Raw genomic sequence first — 17256 nt, 5'->3', positions numbered from 1 at the left:
GCAGCTATACGTTTTTATAGAAAAGGAGTTTAATGCGGCTATTAAATGTGACTAAAACTAGACTAAAATGGAATTCGTTTTCGTCGACTAAAACTAGACTAAAACTAAGAAGGATAAAAAAATGACTAAATGTGACTAAAACTAAAATGCATTTTCGTCAAAAGACTAAGACTAAGACTAAATCAAAAATAGCTGCCAAATTAACACTGGACCACTGCCACCCCAAGTAAGAAAATATTGGCTTTTAAATAAGAAGTGAGTTAGCCTACATAACGTGTGGAATACAAAGGATAATATTCCTGGTTCTGCCTAATCAATTTTGATCTTTAAAACAACATAAACAAACATAAATAAAACTACCCATTATGAGTCTGACATTAGGCCTAATGCAATAACATTTTCTTATCTCTGTCTTTAACTTCTCTATCTATATGAAATACATTCAATAAATACCATTTAGCTGACGCTTTTATCCAAAGCAACTTACAATAAGTGCATTCAACAAACCCAGATCAGCAAGAATCATGTTAGTACAATTAAACTAAAAAGCCAAACTACAAGTGTTACATGTTAGTGCAATATATAAGTGCAATTAACATTTTTTTTTTTTTCATATATACACCAGATTTGACGATGGTCAAAAGTGTAGAGATGTGTCTTTAGACTGTGGTGGAAGATCTGTAGACACTCTGCTGTCCTGATGTCAATGGGCTGCTCGTTCCACCATTTGGGAGCCAGGACAGCAAAGAGTGGTGATTTTTCTTGAGGTGTCCCTCACAATGAGGGAGCAGCCAGCCGATTGGCTGATGCAGAGCTGGGTGTGAGGTCAGCATCAGGGCGGAAATCAGTCTCTTTAAGCCCTGACATTCAAATTTAACTAAATGCTTTGTCATTTACACCATGTTTTTAACCTTGATGTCAACTGTTATCCTCAGCCCGGAGCTGGGTTCAAAACAGAATCTACACACACCAAAGAGCACTCTTATGCAGACTTGATAACTGAAAGGCTTAAACTAAAATGTTTTTTAGTTTTTTTTTTACTTTCAACTCAACAGTTGTATGATAAGATTTGAATTACCATAATATCTTAATAAGTTTTTTGTCCAAAGTACTTGGTTTATACTGCAAAAGATTGCGAAAAAATCAATCTTTTCTGAAATTCTTGTTCTGAATAATTATTCTAACAAGGTTTGAAGTTAATAACCCTTTGAAATCGCTCCAATTAGATATTCCTCTATAGCTTTTATAATGTAGCTTTAACAAAATTCAGGCATTCAAATACAAAATTGTTTGGCAATAAGCTTTATTATTTTGAGCGACAGTAATGTACTGAACACGGACTCCTCTTCATTTTAAATTTTATCAACTCAAATTTTCAAATTCATTTTCCTGAGACTTTTTTACTTTGGTACTGGTTTTCCATCAAGTCAACAGCTTCTGAAACACTTGCATATCAAGACTCTTCGGTGCCCTGCAAAGCAAATGAAAAGGTAAGTTAGCATGTTTGAGATAACACTTATACAAACACACACAATAACAGATAAACACCCAATTACTCAAATGGTCAAAATATGGATTGCATCAATAAACACAAATTGTACAATAACCCATGCTTAAATTTATTTTATCAATCAATTTAAATTACATGTTAGACAGTATGACCATCTGGCCCACTTGAAAAACATTTACCTACTCCAGGTTAGTCCAGGAGAGTATCGAGCTGAGTTGCTGGGACAAAGCACTTTGAGTGGTCATCAAGACTAGAAAAGCCAATAAGTTTACTTTATAAAACAAATTCAAGTTTGCTTTGTAGGAAAAATTAGGGATAACTACAACTTGGGGCTTATTTTCGCAGCTTTGACAATCATTCCTAATAGTTATCACAACATGTTCTATGATAAAAAATAAGATCTGAAAATCCTGTAATATAAATAAACCAAGGTTGGTCAGGACACTAATTTGGAGGTGAAAACTAAGGCAAACAGTATAATTATGTTATTTATTTAATATGAATTTATATGCATTTATTTGCTTTGAAATACATTTAGCATAGTAATGTGCCACTTCTTTGGTTTGGATTATAGCTAGGATTTCGGTTGGCGTCACTTCAGGTTTTATATCGTGATCTAAATATAGGTGTAGTTAATATGGCTATCCCAAGTTGTAATAGACTAGAAATGTCCCTTTAATAGTATAACTAAGAAAACATTGCATTTTCTTCGAATTTTCTTACTTTCTAGTTATTACTTTTTTTTGTTTTTAATTGACCTTCAGTTTGTCTTGCCATCTAGATAGGCAGCTGTGCAGTCAAATAAACTGTGTCGAGTGTTAATTTCATTTTCTTTAAGAATTGCTTGAATCAAAATCCTGTCTATTTCTCTGCGGCTGTAAACAATTATTACTAAATTATTATTAGTTGAAGTCTTCATGATAGCTGAAATGTCTTCAAGAAACTCAAGCAAGTTGAGTTGCCTTTGGAAATTCTGAAGTTACCATGACCTAGATTAAGAATTCTCACAGATATTCACCATAGAGGTAACATGGAATCAAAGACCACCAGTCAAATGCCTTTTGATCAATGAAACGTAATCACTTCATCTTTGTCTCCAAGTGACAACTGATCAAAACTTCAGAATTTCCCAGTCCTGGGCCAGTCTTTGGCCATTCCATAGGTCAACATTTGTTTTTATTGAGGCCACCTTGAACTTGACCTTTGACCACGAAAATCAAATCAGTGAATCAGTGAGTCCAAGTGAGCATATTTGCCAAATTAGATGTTCCTGGGATATTACATTTACAAGGCAGAACATGTGTTTGAGTGGTCACAATGACCTTTGACCGCCCATCAGTCAAAGTGAATTGTGCCAGATGTAATCAAATTCCCTACAGCCAATACTGATATTTCACAATCACAGGAACGTGAGTCACTGTGACCTTGACCTTTGACCCCCAGGCATCAAGTCTAACGAAAGTCATCGTTCCAAATGAACGTTTGTACCAAATTTGAAGACATTACCTCAAGCTAACCTTAAAATATCACACCCACAAATTACCTTTGACCAACAAATTCTATTCAGGTCATCCTTGGGTCTAAATGAAAGTTTGTGCCACATTTTATGACAACGTTCCAGAGATATCATCCCCAAAATGCAAAAGTGAGATTTGTGAAATCACTGTGACCTTGACTTTTGACCAAGAAATCCAACCAGATCAAGTCCAAATGAATATTTGTACGAAAAGTGAAGAAATTCGCTCAAGGCATTCTTGTTCACCAGAATGGCAGGGACAGACAGAGGTACCGGCCGAAAACATAATGCCTCCAGCATGAAGACATAAAAAGCATATTTGAAAGGCTTTTAGAGCATAGTATGTAAAGATAAAACTGTTATATCTTCTTGTAATTACGTGTAGAGTAGATAGGCCTTCGCACAGCAGCTCATGGTAGAATTATAGAATGATAGTGGTAAAGAGGCAGTTGTGGACAAAGTACACAAGTTTATTACTTGCGTGAAAGTATAGATACTCCTGTTAAAATATGCATCCACCACAAATGAAAGTTGCTCAGTCAAATTTTTACTAAAGTAAGTACTTGAGTATGTTTATTAAGAAAAAGTTGTTTAAAATTTTTAAGTCACATGGTACAGATGTTGAGACGTTGCAGCTCCAAAATACACAATAATAGGAACAACCAAAAATACCCAATGACCGGGGAAAAAACTAGGTTCTAAACAGTAAAAATCAAAATTCCAACAGAAACTTAACTTAATCACTCGGCCGGCGGGAAAGCATTGGTAAGTGGTCATGGCATAAAGCTGTTTGGCTTCGGTGAGAGACATGTTGCCCACTTACCAGAAGTTCAGTACTTCGATCCCTTGCTCCTCCAGTCTGCATTTCGAAAGGTCCTTAGGCAAAATATTAAACCCCCATTTGCCCCTGACAACTGAGTAGTGTTGGAATTGTGTGAGATAGAAAAAGCGCTGTGTGAATGGGTGAATGTTATCTCCTCTAGATAACTGTTTTACTGCCTGTTTTCTTGTCTGTTCATATTATTCTCAACACTTTGGTTCACTAGGATTTCTCAAATGTATATTCTTTTATAGAATTGTATTTTACTTTTATTTACATCAAGCTCTTTTACTTTGTTTTAATTGAATTTGAATTATTGCTCTAATTGCACTGCTGCGCTGACCTGTTCTTTGTTGTCCAACACTTTACATTGTACAATTGACTCTGTGTTGAAACTATTAAGACCAGCTCTTGATGTGGTTAAATATTTGAATAACCACATCCCACCTCATATGACTGGTAAGGTCTGGCTATTCTGATACTTTATCACTAATTCATATAGCATATGTAGATATATGTCATATATTAAAGGAGACATTTTATGGTTTTTCAAAGCCCAAAGTCTGTGGCAAAGGGAACTCCTCGGCCAGGCAGAAAACACTGCTCCTGAAGCTCCTAAAATGCCTCTTCTATAGTCTGGCTGATACTTCTGCACCATGCCACTTATTTGCAAAATACATGCCTAGCAGCTAGTCTGGCAAACCACTTTGATGTCACCCATTGGTTTGTAAACTGCTATTTTGAAGTCTCAATTTTGGATTACGACCAACAGCATCTTGGGTTTGTGGTTCCAGAAATTACCAAATTCATAGAGAGGGAAGAGCTGAATAGGAGTTAGGGGTGAAATCAAGGGTAAATTTGTAAATGTTAATGCGTCATTACTTTTGGAGGCAAATTCTGTTGCCTAGATACAAGCACATATCTGTTGTTCTGTTTCTTTCTGACAGTGACAAACTATTTTCTGACAGTAAATCAGTTCATTTCTGTCAAAATTCCAGGTTTATTTCTTTACCCAGTCTTTGGATTTTACCCTTGGTGTGTACAGACTGCTTAACAAAGCACTGTTACGTTTATATTAAGAACAATTTCCTAAGGTTATTTTTTAACCTGTGTTTGTATGTTTCTTAGCTACCAGGATATTGCAAAAACGGATTGTCATAGACCCATTGTAAACCCCCCCCTTTGTTTCTACAATCCTTGAAAGAGCTCTTTGTTTGAAGACTTTTAATCAGGATTTAGAATCCATCACAACACAGAAACAGCATTATCAAAAGTTACTAATGACCTTTTCATGGCCTTCAATAATGGATATGTCTCTATATTGGACAATATAGATCATAGGATTCTGTTACAGAGACAGGAAAAATATGTAGGGATTGAAAGATCAGTACTAGACTTTAAGTCATATTTATCAGATAGATTCTAATTTGTATATACTTTCTTTAGGCAATATCATCAGAAAGCACCAATTACACTTCCATTGTTACACGTAGGACACCCTGCTCTACATATCTATGAACACTGAGTAATCTAACCACTTGTTCAACTTCAGGAATATCTCAAGAACATCAAGGCCTGAATGACACATAACTTATTATTTCTAAATTCAGGCCAAACTGACGTCATTGTAATCTTAGAGAAACACTGTCAGACCAGACAGTCACCTTGGATGGCATTTGTTCCATTTCTCTATAATTCATCGAAATGAGGCTCAGTCAACTGGAAATAGCCACATACACCTCTCCTCCACCATGTCCAGCTCTGATGTTGCTTTGCCGGTATGCATATATCAAGATTTCACATTGCTGTGCTGCCGTTGGAGATGTTTCAATAATGTTTCTTTGACTGACTCAAAATAATAATAATGCTTCCAGCTGTTGTAAGTGTGCCTCTCTCCTTCGCTAATCCTGCATGCTTGATATAGCTTTTTGGCTAGCAACCGACTACTGTTTTCGTAATTTATCTAACCAACTACCACCAGGTCTCTTCTCCTCCGTCTACAAGAGCTGCAAGGGAATGGCAATAACAGTCTTGTTGTCATACACAGCCTCCTAGCTCAGTAACCGTGCATCAACCATGGTGTCATGGGCCACCCTCTTCATTCCAGCCGTATCCTCATCTTCAAACGAGCTTGGCATCAGCGATCTAACCGCAGAGGTTCCTTCCATTCCTGTCTCTACTCTTCCTCCACCTGCTTTCAGCAATAGGGCTTCTGTGCCCCCCCTTCTTCTCACACCAGAACCATAGCACCATCCAGCTCATCAAATTGCCTCATCACAGGCTAATCTTCATGTGTCAATGCCATGTCAGCACCACCCATCCAGCCAGCTTCATCCCTCAGCCTTCTCCTCTGTTTGACCCGCATAACGTCACAGGATCCTATCCAGTAACTAAGTAGATGTAGCACAGCTACTTCATCTATCTATCATAGACACTAGACAGCCTAGGGAAATGCAGACCAATTCTGTGCAGATGTCATCCAGTCCCCTCTTGATCTTTAAACAGCTCCTTCAGCCACCGGCTGATCCATCCCCGGTTTGTGAGGGAGAGGTACCGCAGGTCCTTCCTTCCTGCTGCTGTCAGACTGTACAACCAGCTGTGATCTCATTGAACACACAACACAATTTGTGATATTTATTATTTTAATTATTTAATTATTTAATTGTATTATTTAGTTGTTCTACTATTAACTATTTATTTACTTATTTACTATTATACTTTTTTGCTGATTGTTGTTTTTATTTCTTAATATGTTGTTTTGTTTTTTTCTTTTGCTCTTGTTGATTTGTGCTTGCGCTTCTGTTGTAAACCCTCAAATTTCCCCACTGTGGGACTATTAAAGGATTCTAATTCTGATTCTGATCTAGGGATTTAAAAGGATAGTTCACAGAAAAAGGAAAATTCACCCATTACCTATCACCACTAGGCCAATAGAGGGGTGGGTAGAGTGTTTGAGTCCAAAACACACTTCAGGAGTCTCAGGGGTAATGAGCACCCTCTCAACCAGCCACAGCTTACACAGTCACTGCTCCCAAACCTCGGTCAGCCCAATCCCATTTCACCCCTTTGCCCGACCACTTGGCACTACCCCTTATTTCTGCGCATTCACGTGTAGCGGTAGGCTGTCCCAATACCTGTTGGGACGGAGGGGTAGGGCTTTATAAGTAGCCCTCAAAACGTAGATTTTTCTTTTCTTCAAATGGAAGGGTACCCAGAATGCATTGCGGCAATCACTGGCAAGCTTTTTTTGCATGATAATCACCTTGTTTTTTATCGACATCTGATGACGTGTCAGGTTTGCGCGATGACTACTGATGATGTAACGGCTTCTCGAAGGGCTGTCCCAATTCGTAGGGGAAGACGTCAACCACTTGTGACTCTATTTCACCCCACCATACTCACCTCCTCACTCTGGGTTCTCCAATCTTACAAAAACATTAAAAGAAACTCAGGTTCTAGAACCTGCATAGAGTTTTTGTGCATCACCCTGCACTCAGAACTCTTCCAGGCATCTCTGCCTTCTGAAAAAACACAACACAACACTCAAACTATCATCTGGTGAACATATGTTTGGCCATCTCAATTACGCCATCTGCATAATTCCACAAGGGAAATCCTTCCTCTACAACCTGTTGACCAAGGCTGCAGCCGTCCCCTCTCTCCACGATAAAGCCGTCCCAGACGATGCATGCAAGTTAATAATTTAACTTAGGTTCGAGAGCAGAAATTATCCATCAACCCTTCATATACCTGGTCAACCCATTCTTCTCAGTATGTCTCATTTGTCTCCATCCACCCTCCATTCCCCTAATCCATTAACCTCCCTACTCCATCCACATCCCTACCTAAATCCTTCATCCCTCAATCTTCTTGCCTCACCCCTTCTGTATCCTCATCCCTATCTACGTCTCTTCATCCTCCCTTTCTTCATCAATCAACCTCCCCATCTTATCCTCATTCCTACCTACATCCCTTCATCCTCCGTTCCCTCATCCCTTTCAGCTCAATCAGGTGCATATTACTTTAATTTCTCTCCCTAGGTTCTGTTTTTGGGGTCAAACGTCATCTTGGGTGGAGATGAGCCTCAGATGGAACCCCCACACTGAGTCTCTATCTGCACAGAGACATTCTTTATCCATCTCCATCCTCGCTCTTCACATCCATTCATCCATCTGCAATTTCCAATACAGCCTCAATTTCCATTAAAAGATTGAATGATACATCGTTGTTGTGTGGTCCATGCAAGAGTTGAATTCCTCATAATGTTGTTGAAACCAGCATCATGCAGTATCCTTATGGGTCAGATTCCTTCGTGGACAAAAAGTGAAAAGAAGGAAAAAACTAAATGATGTATAGCTCCAATAGACCGATCTCAATTTTAAATCAAGACTATAAACTGCATGTGCCGATTGTATCTGGGAGACTAAACTCTTTTGTTCCTGAACTAATGGTTAATGACCAAACTGGATTTGGAGGATACCAAACACAGGAAAATATTAGTATTTCTTTACAAATAAATAATATAACACATCAAAAAGATGAAAATTAATGCAGTGTTTTGACTGCGTTAGTTGAGACTTCTTGTTTTTTGGTCTGTGTTGGGAGATTTTATATTTAGATATGTTTCATGCAAGGAATGACAGTTATAGAAGGAAATATTATTCTGATGTGTTCCTGTGTGTTTAAGACTGAAAACATGTGGGGGTCAGCTTGGCAGACTCAGATGTGTATTCGTTGGAGATTCCTCTTTGCCTCTGTTGAGACAAAAGGTATTCACACCTATAGTCTTTTATGGGTCATCCAGCAGAGATGGGGGTTCACTGAGTCTAAGCAGAGCCTGATGTTAATGTGTAGTGAGACTTTCGAAGGGGTCCTCATTCAGATTGAACGTGACCAAATCTAAGCCTGAAGACAACACGCAGAGAGCTGATTGGATAAACATTCTACCTCTGTGAAAGGAGGGGCTTATTTAGTATAAATCAAATGTGATTCCATTGTTCTGTGCAATTGACCCTAGTCTGACTAAGTGACAGGGTGCTCTGGCCCCTAAACGTAGCTAGGTAGAATTGTATGAACCAGAATTGATAATTTTCTTTGCTGTGAAATGTAATTAAATATTCCATTACAGGTCTCAGAACAGTTTTTCTGTAAAAGCAATTAATTGCATCCAAACTTTGTTGTGGAGGTGGCTCAGAGAGAATCTCCACTGTACCAGGGGAGTGTCCAGCACAGCTGATGACTGCAAGCTGAATATTGTTGAGAGGACAGCATAAACTGTCAGACACTTTAAGTTGAGTTGTCCAAAAAAACTGGCCAGACCACAGGCTGTATGCTGGGTTCCACCTTCATGGAATATGTACCTGGGAGTTCACCAAGCTCATTGTTGAATAGGTCTTTGTATTAAGTGAGAACTATTTGCTGAAGTCTGTGTCCCTCTCCATGGTATTCTGATGGACATCTAGACTCATTAAGACAATTCCAAAGTTCACACAAGCAAGACGTCCTTGCAGTGTCAGCACCTCATTGTCTACGATGAAGAAAAGTAATTGGTGGCACAGTTTATTTTTAAAGCATGACAGTGTAACTGTACAATTTTTTCAATCCTGGTGCCATAAGCAACAGGGTTAGTGGCTTTCTTTGACATCAGAATTTTCTCACAATTAGTCACTTGTTCTGTCTGTTGTGCCATCACTTTGCATTTTGCATTATTCTCCTCCTATTCATTCTGCTCTTTAGTTTGAGACTTGATACAGTCAACACAATTTTAATTTCAACACAGTCCACATCAAAGGTTCCATCCATTATGATCTATAGCAGGTGTGCCCAATACGTCGATCGCGATCTACCGGTCGATCGCAAAGGTAGTGTGGATGGATCGCATCATGCATGCACGATTAGAAAAGAGGCAGTTACATGGGTCCTCCGGCACTCTCAGAGCTAATTTACGAACGCACCCATTGATGTACCCACCCTTAAAACAACACAAGTGCCGTCTGAAATCCCGTACCCTTGCAGACATTCAATCTCCAGCTAAGTTCAAATAATTAAATAATGATGTAAAAAATGAGGAGAAATGAGGAGAAAACCCCACATTTTGTAACTAATTATGAAAACATTCACATTATATAGGAAAACAAATATTACCTGATATTACCCGGCACACTTTTTGCAATTGTAACAATCTAATTGTTAGTGTCCACATATTCAGTTTAATTGTTACCGCAAAATCAATGTTCGGTTCTACATTTCAGCCATATTCACCACATTTGGAGAGTGTATTTAGTACATTTATTAGTGCATATCTGTGTACCTTTTTGACTATGAAGAACTGATCCTCTTCAAAGTGTGAACTGCCAGTTCACGTCAACTATTGCCTCAGTCTGTCAGCCCCTGGAAGATTGATGGCTATTAAAAAACATACAAAAGCACATGAGCACAGACAAATAGTCAAAGTATGCAAGAATTAGCAGGCAAAGGGCAATCTATCTGGTATAGAGTAATCCAATATTCACAGACCAGTGAGAATCACTCATCTGGTTCTAATGTAGGAAACTTTTGGCAGATGCTATTTCTACCAAGTCAACCTAATCTGCCCAAGGCTACATAATACTTTTTTCAACTGTTGAAATTTAGACTGTAGGCATTCAGAACTAACAAAAGTCATTGCAGAACAGTTTCTGCTGTTTCACCACATTCAAGTTACCTAAACATTACAACAGTAATGCAGTGCAAAAACGTTGTCATATTAAAATTTGGAAAAAGTTTTTCCTTTTTTTATAGGTCATCAGCCTGGGAAGTGTATGTACTGTTAGCAAAGATAAAGGCTATCAGCTTATCCTAGTGCTACCTTGCCAACTTGGTTAGTAACACACACCCACTACTGTGACAGATATTAGATTGGTAATAGTCTCCCCTTATTTGGTCAAAAAAAGTTGACACACGCCAACTTTTGCAGTCTGTAGTACAAATGTGAACATGAAAACTGTAAAGCATTAAGAAAACAAGTATTTACTTACCCCCCAAAAAAGGCTCCCTCTTGTGTCTATTATTACTGGAGAACAAGAATTAACTCAAAATTCATCCCCCTACAAATTAAAAAAAACAGCCAAACCTTTTGTGTAAAAGATAATGAAAAAATGTGTTTGCAGCTTCTATTCGACCTCATTAATTACTCTCCAGTCCGTCCCAACGTACTGTCAGATGTCTATCGTTTCAGACAACTGCTGCCAATCATACAGGCATGCCCCCAACCTAACGATCCTTTAGTCCTCATATCCAGTTGATGATAACATTATTTTCCGCAGGAACACCAGAACATTGGTAAAAAAGTGAATTTAACTATGAAAACCATCATGACCTGTGGAAAAAAAATATATTGGGCTGCTGCTCAGGAGATACAGCAGGTCGTCCAACAATCAGAAGGTTGGTGCTTCAATCCCAGTCTTCCCTTGTACACACCAAAGTGTCTTGGGTAAGATTCTGATCTCCCAATAGCCCCTGACGGTTGTACCAGCAGTGCATACATGATGTATAATAGAGAAAGTGCTGCACCTAGATGCAGTGTATGAATGTGCGTGTGTGAATGGATGAATGGCAAAATTGCACTAACAAGCGTTTTTTGTGGTCATTGACTAGAAAATCGCTATATATTATTCCATCACTTCCCATTTATTGACTTTGAAGTTCATGAGAGAAGTTTACGTTTTCTGAACGGCAATCTATGGAGCCAGAGATTTCTGGAGCCATCCCCTGGCAATCCTCTGTGTTATTGCACTTTGCATCCATGCCTATTTTAATACACACTCTATGCTTACCCCCATCACAAACTAGGGGAAAAGGAGGGGAAAGAGCAACATTTCCTTCACATGGTGGAAGCGGTCGACTAAGCACAACACTGTAAGCTAGGAGGGCAACAAAATTTGACTATGCTTTATTGGGAGGGGGGCCTTAAAGAGACAGTAGCTGAAACCAAGTTTTTCAGGCAGAGGCTGAGAAGAGGTATGGAAAGTATGAGGAAAATTATGTGTTTTCTGAACAGTACAGTTTGTAAACTTTCTTAAGTAATAATACAAATCTAACTGGTGAACCTGAATGAGCACCTAATTTAACACCAGGTTGATATTGAAAGCTATTTTAAGCCCAACTTTAATGAGTTTCTCCAAAACAGTGTCGCAAACCCCCCTAAAACCTTACAAAAATGCTCTGAAAATACACAGGGAATATAAAAGATAGGTCTGTTACAAAATGTATTCTCAATTGTTATCTGTTGGGGTTATCTTTCCAGGGGGATAATGTTCTGTGTGCTTTCCTGTCTTTGAGTCCTGTTAAATACAATTACACCTCACTGTAGATCAGTCAATACATAAAAAAGGTCCTCGGGTGACAGATCAGCTATACAACAGGCCTGACAAGATGATGTACTTCAATACACAAAGGAGCAACATTTACTAGCCCAATCTCTAGTCATGTCATAGAAGAGCTGACCATATACTGTCCTGTGTGACTGGAGAGCAATGGTAAGATGCATGAGTGAATACAATGTACATACACATTCTTGCTTGTTGTCTGTGTATATCCATATATCCTTGGTGAACAAAGAATTCCCAGAGGAGCAGTAAAAGTAGGTCATTTTACGTATAAAGACAGCATTTTTTGCTTTGAAAAGATATCTTTGTGATATATATGGTTTGATTTTAAAGCGTACATCAGATTGCACAGTACATGTTATGGGTGCAACTGCAGCCCCAAGCATTTTGTAATTCCTTCTCCTGTTATATGTGTTACTAAACCATGTTGTAGACTCAAGCAAGGAATAGGGGTTTTTTTGCGGGAAAGGGTTGTCTGCAGTAAACGCTGTTTATTATACCAGATTACAAGAATAACCTTAACAAAATGACCACTGTTAAACAAGTGGCCTGCCTCATTTTCAAGAGGAACCATGATTGTCAATTTCTTTCCTACACAGAGTGCTACACTCTTCTCTTTTGCAGCATCCCACCACTGATTAGAGGGTCAAACCCAAAAACGTCACTTTCCATTTTTGTGAAAAACAGTCATTTCTCATGAGACTCCACAGAATGAAGTCACTTGAAAATGGAAGCCCAAAAATCATCAGGTCTGAGAGATAGAGAGAGAGAGAGAGATGGATTTCTCACTCATTATATTATCACAGATATGATGATCTCTGATATTAGATCTGTGATTAATCTTCCCAGATAAAGGTCTTAATTTGATTAGCCAATAATGTACGAATGCTTCAATTATCACACCAGTAAATGTAAAACGTGAAAATGAAATGTGACAGAGAAAAAAGATATGGCAAATAGGTATATATCTGATGAAGATGTTCCAATTCCCTATAAAACAAGCCTATGGGTAAATGTACATTTGAACATCATACCAACTTTTAGAATTGGTTTTTAAATGTACTTATGCTTTTTTAGTTTTGTGCATATCCCATCCACTTACATAGCGGGATATGTGATCTATATAGCAGTCAGCCACCAGATATCGTTCGAGACACTATGGCTTCTCTATTGGAGAACAGTCATGATGTCCATTTATATATCTATGGTCGTCTGTGAAGCAATTTATTACTCTAGTTACGTTTTATTGTCAGGTGATTCTAGTGGCTAAAATAATTAATAGAAAGTTCCTATTAAGATGAGGTCAGTCTGGATTTGCAGAGTTATCTTTTCAGTGGTCCCATTTGTTTATTGGTTATAATTCAGTAAAAACTATAAATTGTTCACCTTAGCTTGATAAGATTCAGGACTACTGGTTTGTGAAATAGCAACACTGTGTCTATAAATACGGTCATTATCAGCATAATTTTTTCGACCCTTCTACAGTGCCATTTCTTCTGTCTTTGCACCACTGAACAACATATTTTCAAATCATTTTACTGTAGATTCAAGGGTAACCCACAACATGGTCACATACACCCTTTCATTGTTTCAAATCAATCCTTTCTGGCAACACTCAGTTCATCCAACTCACTTCTTTCAAATCCCAGCCATTTCCAGTCTCTATTGGTGTTCCCAAGGGCTCTGTCCTGGGGCCCCTTCTGTTTATCATCTACTTACTTCCTCTTGCCCATATCTTCTAAATTTAACATTAATTTCCATTGCTATGTGGATGAAATCCAGCTCTACCTTTTCATCAAAACCTACCTCCATCCTTCAACAAAACCTACCTACATCCTCCTGCCTACCTCTTTCGCTGATTGCCTACAGGAAATCAAGAACTTTTTCTCCCGCATTTTCTTCAGACTCAATAGTGATGAAACAGAAGTTGTCATTGGCACCAAATCCACCCTTTCCGCCCCTCAGGTAAAGAGTCTGGGTGACATCCTTGACAGCAAACTATCTTTCCAAGCACACATCAATAATGTTATCCGTTCCACGTACTTCCATCTACGTAGCATTAGTCTGCTGTATCTTCCAACGAGGTGAATTCAGGGACCGTCAGAAATGCTAACGTCCGCTGGCTTAGCCACTACTGGCCGACTTTTGGCTCCTGTGGTTTCATTCAAGTTTCTGCAAGCTCCGACAATCAGATTCAACTCAAAACGAGGTTCCACTGTGTTTTAAGCCTAAAAGTCCACCAGAAGTGAATAGGCCAGTCTAAAAGTGTAAATTACATAGTTAAATGAATGTCGGGGCTTGTGGACACTTGGATGACACCACAGGAGCAGGATGGAGGCACGTTATGTTTTTTACGTCTGAATATAAGCCCCTATCTTTAGGTTTTACTGCAATCGGCAGCTACCTGGATGCTGATCTGTTTACCCCTGAAACTCTGGCGTTGTTTTGTGGACTCAAATACTTCAACCACACCTCAACCCGGCATAGGGGGGAATAGATAATGAGTGAATTATCATTTTTGGGTTAAGTATTCCTTTGGTGAAGGTCATCCATAACCTCGCTCTACCATACCTTTCTGAACTCCTGCGCATTGACACACCCTCCCTCAGATCATCTTCTTCCATCCACCTCACTGTACCACCTGCCAGTTTCACAATTATGGGATCTAGAGCCTCCAGCCACTCTGCTCCCGCCTCTGGAACTCTCTACCACCAGACATTCATAACATTGACTCTCCCTCCATTTTTAAATCTCATCTCAAAACTCATCTTTTTAAACTAGCATATTCAGTTTGATTGTCTTCCATTTGGCAAAACTGAAAGGGCCTATAAATATAAGTATTATAAGTGTTATTATTACTATCATTGTGCATCTTTGCTTAAGTACGCACAGGTGGCATTCATCATCTTTATGCAGGTCACTGACACACTTTTCTGAAGTAAGAAGTGTTTGCTGAATCTGACATTTTGTGCTTTTATGAACTAAAATAAGTGACATGTGAGAGAAATTTATGATAAGAGTAACAAAATGTTTTTTACATGAGACCTACTGAGACGAAACATCCATTGCTGCCATGTAGTGCCCTACCTGTACTGCTCTGGATGGTCCTGACAGTAGTGGCAGAGGTTCGTGGTGGAGAGGATGGCAGCAGGAGCAGTGGTTTCCCCTCTTCTCCTTCTTCATCCCCCGAACAGCCCTGGTCAATTGCTCTCACATAGCTGGGACTTCGCATCCGGAAGCATCCTGGCATTGGCAGAGTGTCCATGGTTTCCAGGCTGTCAATGGCAGCCTCCATGGCCTTAGACTGCATCTCACTGTAGACCTGCTCACACAACTGCTCAATTTGCCCATTCACCTCCACTTCACTCAGCTGGTGGAAGAGCAGGAAGAGAGGGAAAAAGATTCATTCAACACATTATAAAGCTTTTCAAGGGGCACTTTAGTTAGTCACAGATGCACTACAAGAGGTATTTTTAGTGTGTATGCAAGTCAAAAAGTTTGTATGTGAAAATCATTTTATAATACAGATTGTTCCTGTCCATGATTGGTTGAGCCTTGTTCCAAGCTGTTGTAAAACACTTTTTAAACAGATTGTTGCAAAATAATAACCATAATAAATGGTTAGCATTCTCAAATGTTAAATAGGATTTCTCTCTGAACCACACTCCTGATCCTTTAAATATCAGGGCTGTAATATGTAACTTGATCTTCACACAGGACTGCGGCCTCATCTGTGAGGTGGGAGTGATATTTAAATTTTATGTCATTCATGTTTCAGAAGACCTGTTCGGCAGGGGCAGAGCTGGGGATGGCTTCTGGAGCTGCAGCCCCGAATGTTTTTTCATAAGCCCCAAGCACAGTAGCTGTGCTTCATATTTAACTGGGGCAGCAGTAGTAACGCCTTGTGGTAGACAGGCAGCATTACAAAAGAAAACCCCACAACTCATCTCAGACCGTTATCAGACATAATCAATGTCTTTAACCTAACTGTGTAAATTAGTAGTAACAGAGATAGAGGTGAATGTTGAAACTTTTTGCCTTGAAAATACTGATGTTTAAATGAACTGAAAAACACCGTCGCAGCTCGCTCTCCCTAGCTCTACTGGAGGTGATAGTGAGGTACTACAAGCGCTAACCGAAGATAACTCACTCGGGCTCGGAGACGGCAGGACATTAAACGCTGTATAGTCTTTCAGATTGACGCCATGCTGCCTTAAATGTTTGGTGAGCTTCCCACATGTATTACAGCTAACGATACAGAACATTCTTCATAAGGTTCAATGAACAGAACAAGTTTTACTGTACTAGAGTGTCTCTAGAATTTGTAGAAATTCACATGACAGCAATATTGAGCGTTTTTTTGTCATTTTTTGCAAACTGATCAACAAATGAGTCAAGATTCAAAGCCTTTGCCCTCCTAGACTCAATACTAAGCAAACCCAGATTGCTTAATCTCTCATTAGTTATGGTGTATCAGAGGTAAGTTTTCATTAGCTTCAGTGTAGAAAAATTTTGCTCACAAGAAGCAGTATTCACTGGGATTGCGACTACTATTTTGCAGATTCTGAGGGGCTAAAAAAATACTACCAGCTTCACTGTACTAGAGGGTCTCTGCATCCCGGTCTGTATTTTCCTTTCTAAAGTTCTGCCGAACTGATATAGTTCATGCCTCAAGTCCTCAGTATTGAAATCATTTAATCAAGCAAATGAGAGAAGAGCTGTTCTTTCAGATATAAATCACCACTGGGGTTTAGAGCTTGGATGATATTAATTATGTCTCCGTTTGTCTTTGAAGACGGACTCTTAAGCTCATTGAGCATCTGATTAATGATGGGGTACAAAAATGTTGTACGTAACCTGTCTTTATCTGATTCTGACTCTCAATGTCCAACAATAGTCAGTACACAGTGTTCACCAAGTTTAGAGCTTAGCCTTTTGTGTAGTTTTGCAGCTGTCTGTATTGCAGTATCACAATGCTAGAAAATGTTCAACACATGTTCCCACGAGTTATCAAAGAATGACTCCTCCCGGATGTCATTCAGTG

General features: G+C 39.0%; 1 protein-coding gene across 1 annotated transcript in view; it reads right to left on the bottom strand.

The window, feature by feature from the left end:
* dlgap1a (discs, large (Drosophila) homolog-associated protein 1a) overlaps positions 1-17256 on the bottom strand; it is a 105106-nt gene that overhangs the window by 45617 nt on the left and 42233 nt on the right. The window contains exon 5 of the mRNA XM_062405119.1: positions 15300-15582. Within this exon, the coding sequence (XP_062261103.1) occupies positions 15300-15582 (283 nt within the window). The remainder of the gene's footprint in view (positions 1-15299; positions 15583-17256) is intronic.

This window comes from Platichthys flesus, chromosome 14 (assembly GCF_949316205.1).
Source record: "Platichthys flesus chromosome 14, fPlaFle2.1, whole genome shotgun sequence".
NCBI lineage: Eukaryota > Metazoa > Chordata > Actinopteri > Pleuronectiformes > Pleuronectidae > Platichthys > Platichthys flesus.
The sequence above is the reverse complement of the archived record's forward strand: the minus strand, read 5'-3'. Positions and strand labels throughout refer to the sequence as shown.